Source organism: Biomphalaria glabrata, chromosome 1 (assembly GCF_947242115.1).
Source record: "Biomphalaria glabrata chromosome 1, xgBioGlab47.1, whole genome shotgun sequence".
Lineage (NCBI taxonomy): Eukaryota > Metazoa > Mollusca > Gastropoda > Planorbidae > Biomphalaria > Biomphalaria glabrata.
The window spans coordinates 84,580,456-84,602,939 of NC_074711.1; the positions used below are offsets into that span (position 1 = coordinate 84,580,456).

At 33.6% G+C, this 22,484-nt stretch overlaps 1 protein-coding gene across 1 annotated transcript; it reads left to right on the forward strand.

Moving 5' to 3' along the window:
• Positions 1–2,070: 2,070 nt before the first annotated feature.
• LOC106064193 (COMM domain-containing protein 10-like) lies at positions 2,071–22,007 on the forward strand. Its single transcript, XM_056018269.1, has 8 exons — positions 2,071–2,296; positions 4,156–4,246; positions 5,068–5,178; positions 5,306–5,377; positions 5,905–5,988; positions 6,149–6,259; positions 11,421–11,480; positions 21,885–22,007. The coding sequence occupies exons 1-8, from the start codon at positions 2,271–2,273 to the stop codon at positions 21,921–21,923; spliced, it is 594 nt and encodes a 197-aa protein (XP_055874244.1). The 5' UTR covers positions 2,071–2,270; the 3' UTR covers positions 21,924–22,007.
• The last annotated feature ends 477 nt before the right edge of the window (positions 22,008–22,484 follow it).

Genomic DNA, 22,484 nt, shown 5'->3' on the forward strand with positions numbered 1-22,484 from the left:
GACTGGTAAAGTGCCAGGATTCCAAAATCTAGGGGTTTCGGTTCATTCCAATCTCGGTATTTTTACTATGATACCTGACCTATAGGCCCTATCAGTTCTCTAGTTGGGGGAGGGGAATGTCACATCGCAAATTCAACAACAGTTGGTCATTGAAAGGGGAAACTTGACTTTTTAGATTTAGATCTATAGCTGACCAATGTTTGGAAAGCGAAGCGGGGTGGGTGCTGATCATCATCTTGCGACATACAAAAAAAATAGGAGCTTGTACTGATGTTGCCTAAAAATAGCGTTACTTTATATGATTTTTTTTTTGGTGGTCATGGAGGGCACGTAGACTTACATCTGATCACTCATAATCTTGCTTAACTCTTTATCTCAGTAATTATTTTCCACATTCTGACAGAATTGTTCATTTTTCACATTTATACATTCTACCCTGTTACTTCAATAACATTTTTATTTGTAGTCAGAAAACTTTACTTTTGGTATAGAACTATAGGAGAATTCATACTCTTTTCAAATAACACAAATACAAGTTTATAAAAAAAAAAATTAATTTTATGGGGTCAAATCAACGATAGTATCGTTAATTAGGAGAGAAAGAGTTCATAAAAAAGAATAAGAGCTTGCTCTGATGTTGCCTAAACATAGGATTAAATAAATATAGGCCTAAATATGATCTCTCTTTTTTTTTTTGGGTGGTCACGGAAGCCATGTAAATGTAATCATTCATAATCAGAAGAAAATGTTTGACAACTTCCTTCGTGAGCCAATATTTGTTTTTTTCTTTGGCGTCTCTAATCATAACGCTAACGCTGAAAGAACGTCTTCGCTGATCAATGCACTTTAGATAGTCTATGTATCATATGTAGGCTATCTATGTACGAGCAATGGACAAATGAGATAAATAGGCCTGCAATCACATTTTAGTGAACATATTACGTTAGGCATATGTCATAACGGAAGAATGTCAGAGAACAGTGGAGCAAAGATTGTTCACCGGTAAAAACCAAAAGGCAGGCGTCCTAAAGGCAGACCACGAGCACGTGGCTTGATGATGTAGAGGCGGATCTACAACAGCTAAGAGTTCGGGCATGGAGACGTAAAGCCCGGGATTGATCAGAATGGAAAAAAAATCCGCTATTGCAGGCCAGGGGATTCAATCGGTCACGATTCAATGGACCTCAAACGTATCACGTGACAGCCAATATGGATTACGTAATTTGTATAGAAGAGAATGAGATAGAGAATCACGTGTCTCAATGTTGTTTGTTAGTTTGTTTTACATGTTTCAGATGTTCCTTCGGAGTTGAAGATAAGTACTTCCTAGTCCAAACCTCCCGCAGGACGACGGGGGATGGGAGCGGGCAGGGTTTGAACCCGGGACCATCGATAAATCTGAACGACAGTCCAGCGCGCAAACCGCACGACCAGGCAGCCATCCATTTGTTTACGATTAGTGAATGAGTTCCATTCATTGTCTGGTTCGAGGCATCCCTAAACACTGTCGCAAACTGGGCATCACTAACCTACTTCTTTATTTTGTTCATTGTATAGGGACTAGACGTTTTGTAATTATTGCTTCATACTTGTTTTTGCACATCTAAATTTAGGGTCGTATCTCAAACTACTTTCTTGAAAAATAGGAACGTGCTCCAAAGATTTTGTCTGCGACATTTTTTCTCTGGTTACTGACTTCAAGTGTAGCGACATTAGACCGCCTAGCCCTAGAAGGATTTTAGCAATAATGTTTCTAACAAGTTACTATTGTGTAGGCTACATATAGGCCTAAATAATATAATTGTATCATATGTTCCACGGCTATTATAATTAGTGGTTTCACTATTTGAGGCCATGCTATTTTGGCGTACCAAAATTCCTAAACCACTTATGGCATTTTTTCTCTAATTCTAGATATATGCTAGTAAATTCATCATACTAGACTCTATATAGGGCATATATAGATAACTTTCCCTTTCTATATGATGTCTTGTTTGCAGCAAATTATTTCAACAAGTTTCGTTATAGTTTTTAAATTTATCGAAGTGGGTGGGTCCCGTGCTTATACCTCTTTAGCGTTCAGCGGTTAAAAAAGGGTGTCACATATTCGATATATACACAACAATGATTTGAAATGATCTTGTTTCTGTTACAATAAATAATATATCTGTGTCTAAATGCAGATCAAATATTTCTTTATCTGTACCCTTTATTAGATCTATAGTTTAGTGTCATTCTTCTGCAAGGCTTTACAAATCAGACGCCTTAAAATGGCTATGTTTACAGCTTCAGCGAGGTGATAATTCTAGACTTAGACTTAGTCTCGACTTAGACTACTTACTTACACTACTTACAGTTACACCATGGTACAGAGTTTAGAATTAGAGTGTAGTTACTAATTAGACGAAGTTTAAGATTTAAGACTTGTATTATTGATACTTATTGTTTTATTGTAAATAATGAATCATGTAATTGAACTAAATCATAGTAATTCATGTTCAACTTGACTGACTGACTGACTGTCTTTACTCCTTTTGATGACTATTATTATTATGTAGTCTAGATCTAGTAATAGTTAGTAATATTATTAATATAGACTAGCTGGTCACTAGCTGAGTGACTAGCTCTAGAGTCTATCTAGAGTAGCTAGTATTATTAATAAATTATAAATTAAAGTTGATTCCATATCTAAAAGATAAAGGTGCATTCATTGTTCCAATGCTAGGACATATTTGTACAAATGCTCATTCTTTCCTATTCAGCCTATTACTATTGCTATTATAATTAGTATTAGAGCATGGAATGGGTTGCTTGAGACAGCCAGGAAAACAAATGACTTGGCTGAATTTAAGTCCTTGATTAACATGCTTGACTAGAGTGCTAAGTGTCATATACCAGTTTTAGAACCCTTGCAACATTTGGTGACCAGTAGTCACTTAACTATTCTGTGCGGTCAGCACAAGATTTTTGCTTGGTCAAGTAACTGACCACGAGGTGGACACCTCAGTTATTTTCAGACTCCCGTCGAGAGAGGAGTGCTATGGATATTTTATTACAGTGGAGTAATGTACATGTACTCAAGTTATTATAATTGATTTGTAGTCAGAATATATTTCTCTGGACATATAATTTGTGATGGCTGAAGTCGCCAATATCTTTTGTGAATTATTGTGTGAATAAAATTCATGTCTGCTACCATTGTGTATATTAATGATTCTAAATGTTGTGGTCGGAGAGTCCAGTATGTTAGTGTTCTCACGCACCTGCAGATCTAGTGCGTGTGAGAAAGTATTTAGTTAACAAGTCAGAAAACATAGTAGTACCAGAAGAGGTATCTACAACGCACAGAGACATTCGCGTCATCACGCCTACAACAAGAACTAGGCTGTGACACTAAGAACATAGGACATAAGTCATAATCATATCTTCTTTTTTGAAGGGCTTATTTTATTAAAAGAAAAAGGTAGTTGGTTGGGTAAACGGTAGTTGTGCTGGCCAGATGACACCCTTGTTAACCACTGGCTACAGAAACAGATGACCTTTTACATCATCTGCCTTATATATCACTAAGTCTGAAAGGGGAACTTAACTTTAATTACTATTTAATAATATAATATTCTTTCTTGTTGTGATTATCATAGTCATACTACTAAAACTATAACTTCTTTCTTTTTACCTTTACCTATAGTCTGTTGGACCATTGGGGCACCATGCAAGATTCATCAACCATCTCTCTCTATTCCTCTTTGTCCTTCGCCCTGGATAGAACTTCCTTTAGTGTCAGGCCCGTCCATCCACCATGCTGTCCTCCCTCCGATCTCTCCGTCCAACCTCCTCCTCCCTCTCCTGCCACCATTCCCCGAAGGAAGGTCCCCACGAGCCCTGAGGACTTTGTAACATGGCCACAGAGTTTTAATTTGTGCTTTTTTACAATAGCCAGCAGGCCATCATGGGGTCTAATTGCTGCAGTAGCCTTGTCTCTAATCTCTTCCTTTGTAATGCAGTCTTTAATCTAAAACTATAGCTTCTTCCTACTCATATTAGAATTGTAAGCATAAAGTTTTATTAGACAATGCTGGACTCTATGTAAGACTGAATGTGTTATTATGTTGGACCGTTCTTTAATATTGAGCTAATTTAATGATTCTCTTCTAGTATAAAGAAAGCTGTTTCACTTATCAATGAGCTGGATGTCACTAAGTTCCCATTGTTGTTATCAAGAATTATGCAAAAGCTACATGTTAAGGTAAAATTCATCTTCTGAACAAGTACAAATTGTTAATACCAACTTAAAATTTATTCATGCACTTCATGTATTTTTAAAGGGGAGAAATTGCTTTAAGAAATATTGTCAAACTTGCAAAAAAGAGATAACATAAAAGAAAAAAAATTTCACTTTTATCTTCATTACATTCGAAATGTGAAATTTTATTTTTTATGCAGGCATATACTTCGTAGCTGAAGAAGAGACATTTCCTATGAACTCAAAAATGGCAATGGTGTCCTTAAAAAAAATTTGCCACATATATGGGATGGTCAGTTGGGTCTGCTGCAGTTATGCCTGCTTCTTTTCTCAGTCTTTTTTTTAGATCTATGTTCTTTCATGGCAGCTGATCTCTTTGCTTCACGTCTTGAGACTTCACGCCATGATGAGCCATCAAGATCTAGTGTTTCCCAGCGATGAATGTCAATCTCACACTCCTTTAGGAAGCTCTTAAAGGTTTCTTTGTAATGCTTTTATCCTGTGAGCACTTTCCTGCACACAACTCCTCATAAAGAAGTTGGTTTTCAATTTTTGTCTCCCCAAACTCTGGACTAATGTTTCATTGGTCATGGGTTCGAACCCCACCTGCCACCAATTTTTATGCTGCAGTAAGCAAAATAACAGTCCATATTTTTTTTACATAGAAAAATGTCAAATATCCATTTCAGCTTAGCATACCATAAACCCAGGCAGCCATTGGTTTTATTAGATTTTATTTATATTTAACTCTTAATATTTTCATTATGTATGCTTTATTGTTCAATTTTTATTGATTATTTTTGTCATCATCAACATTCATATAGGAGGAGCGTACATTCTCGGAAGAAGAAGAAGAGAAACTTCAAAATGCATTTGAGATATCACCCAGTGATTTAGAATTGATTTTGCAAACATTAGAGTTTATTTTGCAACAGGTGAGAATGTTTACATGTTCTATATTTAAGATTCATTTTTATTTTTGGTGTTTATGAATGATAGTTTTTTCTGTAAACTTCTTAGTGAATTTGTATTATTCGTTTTTGTTTTTCTCTATTTTTCTAGGCTGCTTATCATACTGCGAAACCAACCACTTTGGGTGAACAATTAAAAGACTTACAATTAGATGATGATAAGGTAAAGAAATGGGATCCTTTTTAAAAAAGTATATTAAATAAAATTTATCATCATAAGAACATAATTTTTTTGAATTAATTACATTTTCATTTATTATTAAGTTCTGTTAATTAGATTATAAATTATTTAAACTTAAAAGTCTCGTGTTGCTTTTTTTTGGGATTGGAAAACATTCTACCCAGCTTAATTGGTACCTGCTATTGGTTGCTTAATATAGTATGGTCACTATGCTTCTTACTCATTATCCTCATTAACCATTGAAACATATTAGCGTTATATTGATTGCTCCTTAGACCTGTATATATCTAAGTTTAAGTTTAAAATAAATACACTTGTTGCTTACTTGCTTTTCAGTGTTTTTTCTCTTACAATAGGAATTTCTAAAAACATAATTTTTCTATAAAAACCAGATATCCATGTGGATAAAAAAAAATCCATCTTTCTTTAAATTAATAACTTTCATTTTATAATTTTTTTTAATTCACTAATTAAATTGTTTACTATTTTTATTATGTTGGCCATTTTAGGTCAGCATAATTGTTGAGGCTTGGACCACAGGAGCCAGAGATTTAGTTCAGAAACTAAGAGACAGAACTGTACATCCTCTTCAGGTATGATAGCAAAATGATTGCTAAGATTTGTCTACTCGTGTCCAGTGTTAATGAAAAAAAAGATGAACAAAAAAGTCTCCATTGCAAAATATTTTATGTAAGTTTTATCTCAATGTCTGCTTGAAAAAGTCATAGCAATAGAAATACAATCTTGTTTCAGCTTGAAGACATTAACTGGAGAATCAATCTTCAAATGGCTCAGACCACTCTGTCCAAGATGAAACTACCTAATGCATTGTTTCAGTTGGGTATCAGAAATGACACAACTGGGGTAAGTACAGGACCTGAGACTTTGCTAAACTCAATGCTTAGCTCTTGTTAGGCCTTTTAGATACATGCAATTTATTTTTACAAAGCTTGTATGAACTTACTCTGTGTGTCTGTTACTAATCTTTTACATATTATGTTATCTCTCTCATTTCACATTCTCTGATCCGTTGAAATTTTCCATAATTATTCATAGTCAATGAAAATACACGGATCAATAAAAAAAATTAACCAATAAGTTAATTAATTAATGGTAATTAATTAATTTAGTTTTACATAGAAAAAGGGAGTTAAACCTTGCAGTATTGATAGATCTCAAGTCCCCAAAAAACAGTGGAGTCTAGGAGCGCATGAGGCACCCTGACTGTACTTCACCATGGTGGAGGCTGTCCGGGCCTGAGCAAGCTATTATAGCACATTGTCCTGTTGGCTCATATTTCTTATGGCTTTGGCCAAATTTCAATTCACGGTGCCCCCGCTGCAGGGAAGAAGAGGAAATCTGTCTCGATAGGTCTGAAAAAACAAAAATTCTCTACCTGTATGGTGATTAGTATGCACTACTCTAGACAGAAGGGTTTCTGTTAAGGGCTTTTGCAAGAGAGGATTTAAAGACCAACTGAAGAGGTTTTTTTCGAAATTGAGATAGCGATTGATTCAGACAGTAGATAGCATCAAAGTTAGTTCCTAAAATTTTTAGATTTTAGAAAAGCGTATTTATATTAGAAAAAGTAGTTTGAAAGTGTAAAAAATAACGAGATTTGAAAATCAGCTTCAATGGCCGAAACCGGAAGTGACGTATTGTAATGGACTGAGAAAATGTAAATAAAAATAGACATGGCTGGATACGTTATTGATAGCGATTCAGATGATAAACTTAAATCTAAATCTAGCTGTCCAACAATTTTAAATGATACTTATCATGGGATGCACCAAAATGCCCTGAAGAGAACTCTTCTACTTTTTCAAAATATATTCTAGAGCAGACTATTGAATTAATATAATTATAGATAGATTATAATAGAACTATTCACTTCACTAGTCACTAGATTGTTACTATAAATATAGATCTAGATCTAGTCTACTCTAGTAGTAGTCTCTAGTATCATCAAGTACTAGTAGATCATCTAGGACTAGGTCTAGGTATACTATACTTAGACTGTACTAAGTCTAATAGTTATAAACTAAATGGTTAGATCTATCTATATTATTTTCTATATCTCTAATTCTAGCTAGGCCTTCTAACACTTTTACTAGTCACTCACTAGATCTAGAGTTTATAAATACTTGACTTGTATTATTGTACTAATTTTAGTAATACTACTAGTAGTACTAGTAATAGTTTATAAACTAGTAGATTTAACTAATTTAAGTAGATCTAGAGTAATCTAAACTAGCCTCTATGTTAAGTCTAAGCCCAGTTGCCAACATTTTTTGGTAATAGTTTGTAATAGTAAAACCTAGTGAGTAGTGTCCTAGCAATAGCATAAAGATTATTCATAGATATAAATATAATATTATAATAGGCTAAATAGCCAAGGACTAAACCTAAAGCCTAAGCTAAATCTAGATCTATATAGAATATATTTATACTCTTTACTAGCCCTTACTATACTTATTAATAAGGCTAAACTTTAGATCTAAAAAAATAATAAGTCATCATTTATATTGATAATATAAAATACAGATTTTTACTAAACACATGTGACATTTCTTTAAGTCTTAAACTTAAACAGGGCCGGTCCTAACGATTGCGAGGCCCTATGTGAAACTGATTGCGCGGGGCCTAGTCTGGGTGGGAATAAGGATAATAAGTGAAAATTAAGATTTCGTATTTTAAAAAAATTCGACTTTGAATTTTATTAAATCTTTACTAAGTACAAGATTACGATCAAATTAACTTTACTTTACGAACTTTGCAACCTATGGCATATTAAAATGCCAGTCACTCTATTAAAGTAAATAAAGTATGGAAACTTCTGATTAAAGTGAAAATTTGCCTGATTATTACATTTTAGTACATGAAAGCTGACAATATCTTATTTCGTTTATCGTGCGTAGGATTAGCGTTTTCCGGAATGAATGACACCCACAATTTTGTCTATTTTTCAGGAGATTTTTATGAGATTTCCAGGTTTTATATATACCGATATATATATATATTGCAATTTAACTATTACACCTAGAATTAGCACGAAGCCTATGAAAGTGCAGGGCCCACTGCGACCGCATAGGTTGCAGTGGCTTAAGACCGGCCCTGGTCTTATATATATTAGATTGCCTAGACCTAGAGTAGAGTAGGCTAATTTATTATTATTAAGAACAATAAGAGTTAGATGTTGATGTTAGATCAGATAATCAGTATAACATATATATAATATATATATATATATATATATATAACCACTAGTTCTATATATGTATACATAATTAAGTATAAATGTTAATAAATAAATTTTTAAAAATCTATTTTACAGAAAACATACAGACAAGTTTACTAGATGGATCTTTCATCATTTTGGAAATACAAATCACAGAAACATTCTACAATTTTATTTTATATAATAAATACCAATAAATGTAAATACAAAATCACATTTTAATAGAGTTCTTCATTATACACACAACATTATTTTAATTAGTATGTTCCTTTTCACTTGCTAGGTTTAGACAAAGTTTCGAATCAGGATTTAATATTATTAAGTCATAGCCCAAAACTCCAGCAGGATGTTAGTTAATGGCAGTGGTCAATGTTTGAACCTGAGACCACAGAGAAGACAGTTCGGAATGCAAACCACACAACTTTTTGTGTTTCGAAACCTATTTAAATTTTGATCATTTTTATGTTAATGCAGATCTGAATGTCCATTGCAATGATGACTTGATCTGTAAAGGGGTTACATTTTTAAAAAATAAGTTGGATCTCATTCTTCGAATGATGCTATTTATTAGAAATTGCAACGTGGAATAGATATTACTCATTAGAGGCCAAAAGAAAATTTACTGCCGAGGGAAGACGTAGACGTCGTAAAGAACATTTAAATTGACCACCAGCTGAATATGGTTATGTCTTCGCTGGACACGGCAAAATATCTAGTTTGCAGCTGGGGCTGCATAGCCATGGAAAATACTGCATTTCTCATTAATCTTTCGACTCGACTGCCAGCCTTATTTATTAAACACTTTAAATTATGAATAGCTCTGCATTTTTTAATAACAATAAAAAAATATATATATATTCAGTGATTAACTGGCAATAATTGGGTTACTAAAATTTAATAAAATGAGTTGCATAATTACATCAACAGTAGCCTATATGCATTACTTAACATTATATTGATACTATAATTTATTTTCCACTTCCCTGACTTCCCAGAGAAAAGAAAAAAACAACAACTCCTTCTCCAGTAGGATAATCTCTTTCATTTATAGTCTAAACACAATTTAAAACTTTGTTACCTACAGTTACAGATTAACTTGCTAACTTAACTATCTAATAATCTAATGATTCTATTCCAATCAACAAATGAGTCAAGCGTGAGATAAATGAAAACTCTTCAATTTTTAGATATATATTTATAGAACTATGTAAGTATATAGGCCCGAATATACGGTACGAATATATTTAAATAAGAGTGTAATAAAATCCATATTTCGTATATTAGTAATATTATAGAATTGGTAGATCTAGGTCTAATTTTTGCCTTATAGATTAGTTTTTAGAAATTTAGATCTAGTACTTTTTTTACTAGTAGATCTAAATCAGACTGCTTTTAAGTCTAAGTTAAGGTTTAAGTTAAAGCTATTTGCCTAGTGTTGTACGGGGTTGTGACTTAGATTCAAACTAAATATAATCGTATACTACAATAACTACATTAAATGAGCTCAACATTCACATTGTAATAATTGTTTTTTTCCCATATTGGGCCTATTTAGGGACGACTATAGGTTAATAATCACTATTAAGTGTATAGATGGTGTATAATTTTAAACTTTGTTTTTCTAGATCTAGGCCCAGCACCTCGATCGGATTAGTCTAAAATCTAATAGATAGGTCTTATCTCTAAATATCCAATACTACTATTACTAGATCTAGACTTCATCTAATTGGATTTAGATCTAAATTTAGGTCTACTTCGTACATCATTAATGATCTGAGAAAAGAACTCTGCTCTTGATCAAAAGCAGTAGATCTAGAACTAGAATAAGCCTGAAGCAGTAACATAAGCCATAAATTGCGTAACTTGACTAAAACGAAACATGTGAACTGAGGCTCGCGGTACTGCGTGGACTGAAACGCTGTTCGTGATTTGACCTAATTTCCCCAACTCTAACATCCACTTTTTTTATAAATTGGCGTGTTTTAGTCGCCTTTGTTTTTAGAAACTAGCATTCCTGTAAAAAGGAATAGGGAAATACGCTAAGCCATAAACTGAAAAATTTGACCTAATTTCCCTTAAACTACGTCATCGACCATGGTTGTCTGGGAAATACTGATCTCGAATGGCTTCGAGATTGTGAAATTTTATAGTCCCTAAAACTCACATTAAATTGCTTATATCTAAATAATTACAAAGAATATATGTCTAAAATTTCGTATGTATGTTTTTTTAAGCATTATGAATCTAAAAAAAAGTATAACACCGGTTTCCGCGTCTGACCCCAAAACCTCTTCAGTTGGTCTTTAAGCCTCTCAAGCCCTCACTCAAATGGAGTTTGATGATGATGATGATAGATATGGCAGTGATTGTGTGATTTTCACCATAGATAAGCCTTGTTTTTTTTAAAAAAAAGCATTTAAAAAAAATATTTTTGCTTGTTTTAAATTTGATATTATTTTTATTTAAGTACCTATATAAATTTGAACTTATAAGTACACAATTTTCATTTGTTATACTTACTAACATTTTTGTTTTGTATTTTTTTTTTACACAAATTATCAAAGTTTTGCTTTAATCACATTTAGTTGACAGGTAAATATAGTCTTAGGAGTTGACTTGGTTGAACTTGATATAGAATTATACTAAATGACAATCTGGCTGAATGAAATAGGACTTACTGAATACAATTCTTAGCCATTGTTATTATTATATAAGTGTTCAATGTATTTGATTGTATATGTGATAAAAGATAACTGATAATTTTATTGTATTGTATTACATGTTTAGCTGAAAGAAAATATTAGAGTAGAGTTTACTCACGAGGAGCTTTACGAGTTTTATAATCAGGTCAGTTATATATTTTTTTGCACTTCCTTTGTCGCAAATTAAAACAATTCAAAGATCAATTATACAAGTCTGAACTGCACCCATGTCATCAATGTTAGCTATTATGGTCTTTCACTGTCATCTATCCTTTAGTCTGTAGGACACTCTTAAAAAGTCTTGTGCATATCCCAAATCATAAAGTCAAACAAAGGGAAATAACTTGAATATTATTACAGCAGCTACAAAAGGCAAGAATAAAAACATTGTTTAACCAAACTTTTTAGGAGTTGAACAAAACCTGAAAGGAAAATTTTGTCAGGTCATAATATATAAAAAAAATAATTAAAAAATCAGAAATTTAGTTGTAGATTCATTGTTATAAAATTTAAACTATTTCTGAATATTAAAAGTTCAAATTTGGATGTATTCTTAAGTGATTGAAATATTTACCTGCCAATCTTATCTTATCTTATCTTATATAATACAGACGTTACTTCAAAAAAGAAGATGATTACGTCCTACGCGTCATGCATTTAGTCATGCATATTAACCAATGACTTAAATTCTGCCAAGTCACTGGTTTTCCTGGCTAGCTCAGGCAACCCATTCCATGCTCTAATAGCACTAGGGAAGAAGGAGTATTTGTACAAATTTGTCCTAGCATATGGGATGAGGGATGTGCCTTTATCTTTGTGTCTTTCAGAGTATTTTATTAAATTTTGTTTTTGTATTTGAAGATTATGGTTCAGTGTTTTATGTATTATTGCTACTTTACTTTTGAGCCTTCTGTCCTGAAGGCTTTCTAAATTTAGTGATTTTACTAAAGGTGTTACTCTAGTCAAATGTGAATATTCGTTTGTTATGAATCGCACTGCTCTATTTTGTGTCTGTTCTAGTTTCTTAATGTTTTCTTGAGTTAAGGGGTCCCAAACAGTGGATGCATATTCTATTATTGGCCTAACCAAGGTTAAATAACATTTTAGTTTTATTTTCTTATTTGATTTATAGAAATTTCTTTTAATAAATCCTAATGCTTTGTTTGATTTTTTTGTAGTTTCATCAATATGTGGATTCCATGACAGTTTTTCATTTATTATAACACCTAGGTATTTTGCGTTTTTAGTCTGTGTTACTGGTTTGCCATGAATAAGATAAGTGGAATTAATTTGTTTTAGTTTTTTTGTTACTCTTAACAACTGACATTTTTCTGGGTGGAAAGACATGCTCCAATTTGATTCCCATTTCTGTCATTCATCTAATTCTCTTTGTAAAATATCTGTGTCTTGTGTTGTTTTTATTGTTCTATATATTATGCAATTGTCTGCAAATAATCTGACTTTTGTTCCTGAAGTAATGCAATTTGGTAAATCATTTATGTAAATTAAAAATAGTAGTGGACCCAAGACTGTTCCTTGAGGTACACCTGAGTTTACTGTTATCGGTGTTGATTTAGAACCATTTATTATTACAGTTTGTTCTCTCCCTATCAGAAAGTCTTTAATCCACTGATGCAGTGGACCATTAATGCCGAAATATTTTAATTTTTTAAGCAAACTATGGTGGTGAACTTTGTCAAAAGCCTTAGAAAAATCTAGTAAGATAGCATCTATTTGTTCACTATTATCTAAACCTTTTGAAAAATCATCAATTAGTCCTATTAGTTGTGTTTCACATGATCTATATTTCCTAAAGCCATGTTGGTATGGTGTGAGGACATTATGTTTGTCTAAGTGGTTTATGATGTTGCTACATATTATGTGTTCTAGGATTTTACATGTGATGCTGGTAAGTGATACTGGTCTGTAGTTTCCTGGGTCAGATTTTTCTCCTTTTTTAAATAGGGGGGTGACATTAGCTTCTTTCCAGTCCTTTGGTACTCTGCCCTGGTTAAGTGAAGCCTGAAAGAGTATTTTGAACACTGGGGCTAGCTCATTACTTAGTTCTTTGAGTAATCTAGCTGGAATACCATCAGGTCCAGAAGCTTTATTTGGTTTGGTGTTGGCTAATAGTTTTTGAATTCCATTTTCTTGTACTACTATATCTTCTATGTTGTCTACTTGGTTCAAATTCAGTAATATGTCTTTGTCTCCTGGGGCTGAGAATGCTGATGCAAAGTATTTGTTTAGAATGTTTGCTTTAGTTTCATTATCATTATGTATTATGTTATGTTCATCTTTTAATGGCGCTACGCCTGTTGTTTCCATTTTCTTAGACTTAATGTATGACCATAGGTTTTTGTTGTTATCTTTAGATATTACATTGTTTATGTATTCACTCTGCAGCTGTCTGCTTACTTTTTGGGTTAAGTGTTTAATTTTTATATACTTTTTGTAAACTCTTTCTGCATTAGTTTCTTTAAATTTTCTATATAGGTTTTCCTTCTGTTTACAAAGCTTCTTTAGTCTATTATTAAACCAGCATTTATTTATTTTGTTTGATGTGTATTTAGTTGGTATATGATTTTCTATAATGCTTTTAAGATGGTTTTTAATGAAATTCCAGAGGTCATCGACTGGTTGGTTAATGTCTTTTTCTAATAAGAATGTTTGTTGAAAGTTTAATGCAGCTTGGTGTAGTTGTGTTAGGTTACATTTATTCCAGAGTAAGATTTTTCTTTTGGGTTTTGTATTGGCTACTGCTTTTATCTGACTGTGTATTTTTATGATCTCATGGTCTGATAGACCAGGGATAATATCATAATCAACTACTAATCCAGGTCTGTTGGTTAAGAAGAGATCTAATGTGTTGTTTAATCTAGTTGGCTTTTTAATGATTTGATCTAAACTTAGGTTGTGTAAAGTTTCTATGAAAAGCTCATTTATGTCCTTAAGGTTTTGGTGTTTATCTATGGTTAGTGTTTTCCAATTTATATCAGGTAGGTTGAAATCACCCATAATCCAAAAAACTGCATTTTTATTTGTCTCTTTAAGTGTAGTAATCTGATTACATAGTTCCTGCATGTATTCTAAACTAGAATTTGGTGGTCTGTAAATGCTGCCTATTATTAGGGATGTTGAGGTGGTATTAATTTTACAAAATGTTGATTCTATATTTTTTGAGTTAGGTAAGGTAATTTCTTCTGCTATAAGAGTGTTTTTTATTGCTAAAAGAACTCCTCCATGATTATCAGCCCTATCTTTTCTAAAAATTTCATAATTACTATTGAAAATTTCTGCATTATAAATTTCAGGATGTAGCCAAGTTTCTTTGCCTGCAATTATGTCTGGTTTCTCACATTCTAATAAAATTTCTAAGTCTGCTGTTTTGTTCCTAATGCTTTGAAAATTTATTACTAAGGTTTTAAGGTATTTTGGTGTTACTTCTTTAGTAGGTTTGTTTAGTGAGGCTGTTGTATTAATTTTAGTAGATTTAGGTTTAACAGGAGTGGATCTGGCTAGTGGTTGGTGAGTTTGGTTTGGGATGGTGTTTAGGATGTTGTATGGGTTAGAAGTGTCTGCATCAAAGGAATCAAACAGTCCTGATGTAAACTGAGGTAACCCACACGGTACACAGTGCCATGATGCATCTTTGTTGCCTAAGGCATAATACACAGGTGTATTCATATGGAGACATGATGCATGGTACCATTCATCGCAGGTGTCACATTGAATGGCTTTCTGTTTCATGGTGCATACTTTTTTGCAGATGTTGCATCTATCTTTAGATCTAGGCCCTGGATTTGACTCTACATCCCCTGCTATTAATATTAACAGTGATAGGTATTTATTTCTGCTGTGTCTGATTGAGAACTTCGATTTGTGATGGGTAATTTTCTTTAGTGTTATGGATGTGTATGTTAGGTTATTTTTTTTAAGTTGCTTTGATCTAAAGTGTGATGATTGATTATGACTGTTGTTTCCTTTTTAAGTTTAGTGTTGACTAAAGTAGATCTGGTTCTGTGTTCAGCTAGTGTGTATTTAGTAATTATTAGGATAAATAGCCAGAGCAATTTCATGATGACTGTTGTTGATTTTAGTTTTTAAAGGGGTCTAGTCTAAATCTAGTTTAAGGTTTACAATGCCTAATTTATGACTAAATCTAAATTGAAAGCTAATTTACAATGACAATTAAATCAAATGAAATGGTTATTAGACTAGATCTAGAATTCTAGGTCTAGACTCTAGATCTAATTCTAGATCAATGTATTTACGTGTATAATTAACTATATAGAATATTACTATTAGTTATTATTAGTAGTATTAGTAGATGATTAGTAGATCTAAAGCCTTAATTAAAGTCTAAGTCTAACACTAACACTAACATAACTAGACTGACTAGATCTAAAAATAATTATAATAATAATAAATGTAGAATGTAGACTAGATCTAGTCCTAAGCTAGGAGTTGTTAATTTGAATTAATTAGTGGAAAAAATGCTGAATTAAGTTAAATATATAATTTAAAGATATTAGTTTATTAGTTAAATAGCTTTTTTAATGAATTTGGTTTGATTTTAATACAACAAAATGAAAATTTTAACTCATCTCATAACAGTAAACAGGGAGCAGCCATCTTGCCAAGAGCGCGTAACTCTAATTTCAATCTATTTCAAACACAGCTTTTTAAAAATTTCATTAATGAATACAGCTTCTCAAAAATATATGATGCAAATAAAATATATGGATAAATTTGAAAAATTGAATTTTTACCATATATTGGCAATAATTGTTTAAAGATTATTATAAGATTTAAGTTCCATGAATCCAAGCTGCAAGAATGGTTTCTCTAGTTCACAATCCACATTAAAAGATATACTAAAAATATGTAAATCTTTTTTGAACAGCACTCAAGTCTTGAAATTTTCTTTGCAATTTGCTCAAAAAGTTGACTTCATAATTCTAAAGCTTTTCCTATTTCATATTAGTCAGTGAATTTAACCTCATGACAGAAAACAAGTCATTTTTAGCTGTTAGAGCCAGTTTAATGTTTGAAAACATAACACTGACAATGGAAGAAAGACACTATATCGTCTTCATTTCCCCAATATACAATTTCAAAATCCTTTTTCTTAACTGGATATAAAACTTGGCAAACTTGAGTCATACATATTCTCCATAAGAAATTGTTTTTTTTTATTTTTAGTATTATTGTACGCTACAATGTAAACTTTCATGTGTAGCAGATTTATGAGAACAATCATTTTTTTAAAAAAAGATTTGCTGGCCAATTAATTCTTTTCAGTCTTCAGCTTTTTGTTTTCTCACGTCATTGATCATAGATGCGCAAAGAGTGTTATTATGTGTAGAAGTAAAACACATATACATTATAGTCCTCATTGGGTTGTCTTGAAAATATGAAAAAGTACACAAATTAATTTTTTTTTTAATTCAACATTTTATAGTTAGAACATTGACAAATATGCACAGTGAAATAAACAAATAACAAAGGTTTATTTAACAGCTGCTTATTTTAATTATATTTAATGTACAACAATATATTGTCTACTGGTTGTGCGAATTAGATTTCTGCATTGCATTATTACACCACTATTTTGACACATATTAAAAACTAGAATTTTTACAATGTGAGCAAAATTGTTAATTTTAATTATTATTACAAAACATGAAGCATTTCTGATAAAGCCTCTCTATCCTGTGGTCTGTAGTTTGCATATCACTGGTTTAACCAATGAATTCTTTTGGTGTAATAATGTGATTACTATTTGGTTTCTATGCAATAAGTAACAATGACAACCTAAAACCATTGTATTTGTGATGATGGTCCATTGAATGATAATGAATTCACATGCTACATTGTATATATATTGATAACTTGTCCCAGATCTATACATATATATTGGGTTAGGTTGTATTAAGTTGTATTGTACAATCCCATTAGACCAAACTGCATCCCTCAGTACTATATATTAATTCCATTACACAATTGATTCAAAGCAGCACTAAATTGAAAGAGTAGATTTTATAGACTGATGGTTAAAGCTGGTGTTTATTGTTGATATGTAAATAAATCAAAATGTACTTCTATCTACTCACAGTCAGTTCATCAACAATTTATTATAAAGAAAGTTATTTTGCTTTCTAGAACAAAGTAGCTTTCACTGTATTACTTAACACTGGCCTGGCTTTATTAAACAAAAACTAATGTCAAGGATATGATTGATTAAACTGATGTATCGCCCTAGTAGTTATTTGTCTCCTTTATTACTGACAGGGCCGGCCTTAGGTAATTGGAGGCCCTAAGCGAAGTGAATTTGGTGGCCCCTAATCAAAATTCAAAATAAGTAACGAAAAAATAAAATCACGCTGTTAATTAAAAACATATCTGTACTTATATCTGTACGTATATCTGTTGGCTACTTATATCTGTACTTATATCTGTACTTATATCGAAATCAATCAATATGTTTTCGGCATGTTCTTTATTGCTTGTTGAAGATGGCCATAAGCCTAGATTTCCTAGATCTTTCCAATCGAAGGAGCTGGCTTTCCTCTGCATCGCTTGAATCGGAATCTTCCGAGACCGTGTTCATGGGCGGACTGCGTGTCAAAATCGTCCCGGGCACTTTTAAACAATCAGGCTTATAAATTGCATACCAATAAATTGTAGGCCTATACCATTTGATGGATATCCAATTATAGGCCTACCTGTCCTCAAAATCATTATGCTAAGTTTGAGTATCAATGACTGTACACTTACATAAAAAATATAGTCTTATGTTGCTTTCTAATCGCTCAGTGTGTAGACTCTAAAAGGATGAAGCCTACTAGTAGCACTGTTACGGATGTAGGCTATTACATTATTTCAGAAAATTTGGTATATTAAATTAGTCTTACACTGTAGAGATATTTTTTTAAACCCCTTTTTGTAAAAGAATATTATAAAACATTTAACAATTTAATTAATACATATTGGCAGCTTGCGACCCTTTCGATTGCCCCACCGGCCCACCGGTCCGAATGCCCATATAGCCAGTCCGCCCCTGACCGTGTTCATGACCTTTTCCTGTTAATTAGCCGTTTCGTTGATCACTTCTTCTTAAGCCATATACTACTTTCCGTTTGCCTTCTGATTCACCAGACTCACAAGTCTCGATATTTTCACCAAAAGGTCTTCTAACATATCTAACTACTAAAAACCTTTGTTAATAAACATAGACTTAGATTTTCTCGCGCCGTTCGGGTGGCAAGCTGTCTCCACAAAGATCTTCCACTGGTAAAAACTTAGAGCTAATCTAGCAGACACAGAGAAATAGAACTTTGCGTTGTTTGAGATTTCATCCAAGTTTCTCTGTTTTTTTTTTTTTTTTTTTTTTCTCTATTTTTTTTTTAGTCCTATGCGAGGCCCCCCCCCCCACCACTCGGAGGCTTTAGGCGGCTGCCTAGTTTGTTTAGGCCCAAGACAGGGCCCGCCCCTTATTTTCTTCCTACAGAGGAAATTTGAAATAACGTCTGCAGTGTATAAGATTGACACCGGGATACGTATAGGACGTCATTATATTCTGTCTTGAAGTAATGTCTGTAACATATTAGAGTTTGTTAATGATAACTGATAACCATCTTCTGACACTGGTATCACTTAGCTCGAGGTCACTTCTTTGACTGTGTATTGAGTTGTGAGTTACAGTTAAAGTGTGTTCTTTCAGAACCCGCATTCAAATGAGTTTAGCATAGTCTTTTTTTTTTTGTTAGTGATGTGATGAGATTATTAGAAGGGCGACGACTGAACACGTGTTTAACTTTGGCTGTCTGGTCGTGCGGTATGTGCGCTGGTCTGTCGTTCAGTTGTTTTGATGGTCCCGTGTTCATACCCTGCCCGTTGCTATCCCCCGGCGTCCTGCGGGAGGTTTGGACTTGGAAGTAAATTATCTTCAACTCTGAAAGAACACCCGAAATAGTACACTGTACAACTAACAAACAAACTGAAAGTTCATTAATAATAATATTGTTATATATATATATATATATATATATATATATATATATATATATATATATATATATATATATATATATATATATATATATATATATATATTACAAAGCTTCTATCAACTCACTCTGTCTGGTCAAAGGCTTGTACACGTTATTTCTCCCACACGCAAATTTGCACAACTCTTTCTTTGACCTGACAACACAAGAATCAATAAAGAATCAAGCCAAAGAAAAAATTAACAGTTACTTATTTAAATATTGGTGCTTATTTTCTTTGGTATCTCGAACAAGGGAAAGAAATTGTACTTGACCGATGCGGTTGTTTAAGTTGAATTACTCCCCTTTATACGTTATTGAGAAAAAAGTTTGAAACAAGCAATCATCATCATCATCTTTCCTTTGCGTTCCTCGCGGAACACCGGGCCTCAGTAAAAACACGCCACTCTCCACGGTCTCTTGCTAGTTTTTTAATGACTTCCCAGCTCTTAGGGAAGAAGAAAAAAAGGGAAACAAGCAATAGATAACTATAAAACCTATTTTTATAAGCACTTCCCTGGCATAGTGTGTTGGCATGAGGAGGTTGAGGAGTCTTTAGACCTCGATGTCGAGTTCAGGTCGTTCACCCAGATACCTCCAACTGGTCCAGACAAGTGTAGAAGCATTGGAATGAGAAAGCTAGAAACATGACATTGCGTCAAACAAAATGTATTTTTTTTTATGTTGTTTTCTTCGCCTCTACCGAGACCTTGAGTGACATCATCACGTCTTTTAGTACCATTAACCCTTGACCTACTTTTATTACAAGTACCTCACGCGTTTAAATAATGTATTGGAAGAAGATGAGAAAGCTATCGTGTGAGCAGACTATTTATAGATCTAGTAGAGCCAGTCAATCTTTGGAGACTTTTCCCATTTCTGTTTGGTTGACATGTTACCAGAAGAGAAGATTCACTGGCGTTTTCCTTCTGCCATTAACTCCGTTGGGGGCGGGGGGGGGGGGGCATGCTTCCCTGGGGAGGCTGTGCGGGGGGGGGGGGGTTTCGTTTCATTAATAACGAATGATGTGGGAGGGAACGCCCTGTCCGAGTGAATCCCCATTGGAAAATGGGCCAGTGTGATGAGGATGGAAATGTGGCTGTCAAAGATCACTGATTTGTTGTCAACTGAGTTTGAACGGTGCAGCCATTACACCGGCGTCCGAAATGGGGGTGTCATGGAGTGACCTCATGGCAAGTGATGAGGTGAGATCAAAGGAGCAGATTCTTAAGAACGCCGCGGCCCCACGTAAAGATTCTATGTGTAGATGCTTTTACGGTACAGTATACATTATTGAAAAAGTGTTTAATTATCTTATCTTATCTTTTAAAATACAGACGTTACTTTAAAAAAAGATGATTACGTCATATGCGTATCCCAGGTCAATCTAGTCATGCTTTTTAATCAATGACTTAAAGTCAACCAAGTCATTGGTTTTCTTGGCCGACTCCGACAACCCATTCCATGCTCTAATAGCACTAGGAAAGAAGGGGCACTTATACAAATCTGTCCTAGCCTATGGAACGAGGAATGTGCCTTTATCTTTGTGTCTTTTTGAGTATTTTATTAGGTTCTGTTTTTGGTATTTGGATTTGAATTATATCTCGTTTTTTTACGTGGGTTTCGATTCAATAATATTTCATGTTTACTTGACGTGGTACTTTTTGCTACGTCGAATCGATTGTTGTTTTTTTTGAAATCATTTTTGACTTCTGGCTTTAGTGTATTTTATAAAGTCTGTTGTATGTATTGGGTAAAGATCTGGTTGCAATCGTCTGAGCAGCTAATTAAATTAAAAATAAAAATGATTTTAAAAGTCTTTTATTGTCCATGAGGAAATTCTTCTTACAATAAGAGCACATGAATTGTACTCTAGTGCACAAACTATACATTGATCTTCCTACCGCAGTTTCTCTTAAACATTACATGTTAACGGGGATGGCCTTAGGCATAGGCAATCTAGGCAGCCGCGTAGGGCCTCCGATTGGTAAGGGCCTAGGCGCTGAGAAGAAATAGCGAAACGTATGCCCAGTTCTATTGATAGAGTACACTAGGTAATTGCGTCATTTTATTTATTTATATATTTTAAATTTTTCTATTTTATTTGGGGCCACTAATTATCTAAGGCCGACCCTGATGTGAAGCGAATATTCTTCTGCTTGTTTGTATGCAGCTCTATAAAACGCAATTAGATCGTCTTTAAAATATTTCTTTATTGCAATCAATGCCATCTCGGAGCTCGCAATTCTAATAGGACATGTATGTTTAACTTTGCAATTCGCATGTCCATTTCTAGAATGCATCAGTGCTGAGGTAACTAATTATGCGTGAGTAGAGGACAAAGGTTGACATGCAAAGGAGACATTTTTTCCCCCAATACCCAGGAAGCACTAGAGTTGGAAGTTTTGGATGGCGGGAAAACATCATTGTTATTGTGCAAGTTAGTTTTTTTTTTTAAGTTTTAATTCTACTGTTTTTTTGTTGTTTTTTTTTTTCAGTTGGAGGTAATTCAGAGCCAGTTGGACAGTCTGAGTTAATTTCTCTTGATTTGACCTCAATGCTGAGCAGACATTTTTCTTTCCAATTAGCAATGTTATTAAAGAAGGATTGACGTTTTTTTTCCTCCAATTTAATTATTTCATTGCTTGTGTGTGTGTGTGTGTAATGTATGCGTGTGTGTGGGAGAGAGAGAAAGAAGATTTAGACTTACGGACTACGATGAATGGAGAAATGTAACATGAATTGAGTGATGGGCCAATGTCTAAAGGCCAACAAGCCTAGTGTGAGGTCGGCAGTTGGTAGACGGGTAAAGCCAATAAGTTTCCCTGACCAGTGACCAGTAGGAGACAACAAATGAAGACAGGCTCAAGGGTGACCGCTGGAGAAATAGAAGACTTCCACTGAATGCTACTGGGCACTGGTCAGTGAAAATTGAGATTAAACGAGAGGGGAAGACGGGCAAGGATGCTCCCCGTGGATTTTAGAAAATGAGATTTGGCTGCTGAAGAATGTTTTATTCAAGATCAGGCTGGAGAACTGATTAGTGGGCTGCTTGATTCGAACGCCCCTTCTCACTTCTTTTTGGGCTAGTCCCTCTA

Excerpts from the sequence above, each read along its gene's own strand:
- LOC106064193 (XM_056018269.1), top strand. The coding sequence starts at position 2,271 with ATGGCTATGTTTACAGCTTCAGCGAG. Across the intron at positions 5,179-5,305 it reads TAGAGTTTATTTTGCAACAG|GCTGCTTATCATACTGCGAA; the intron begins GTGAGAATGTTT and ends CTATTTTTCTAG. Across the intron at positions 5,989-6,148 it reads GAACTGTACATCCTCTTCAG|CTTGAAGACATTAACTGGAG; the intron begins GTATGATAGCAA and ends ATCTTGTTTCAG.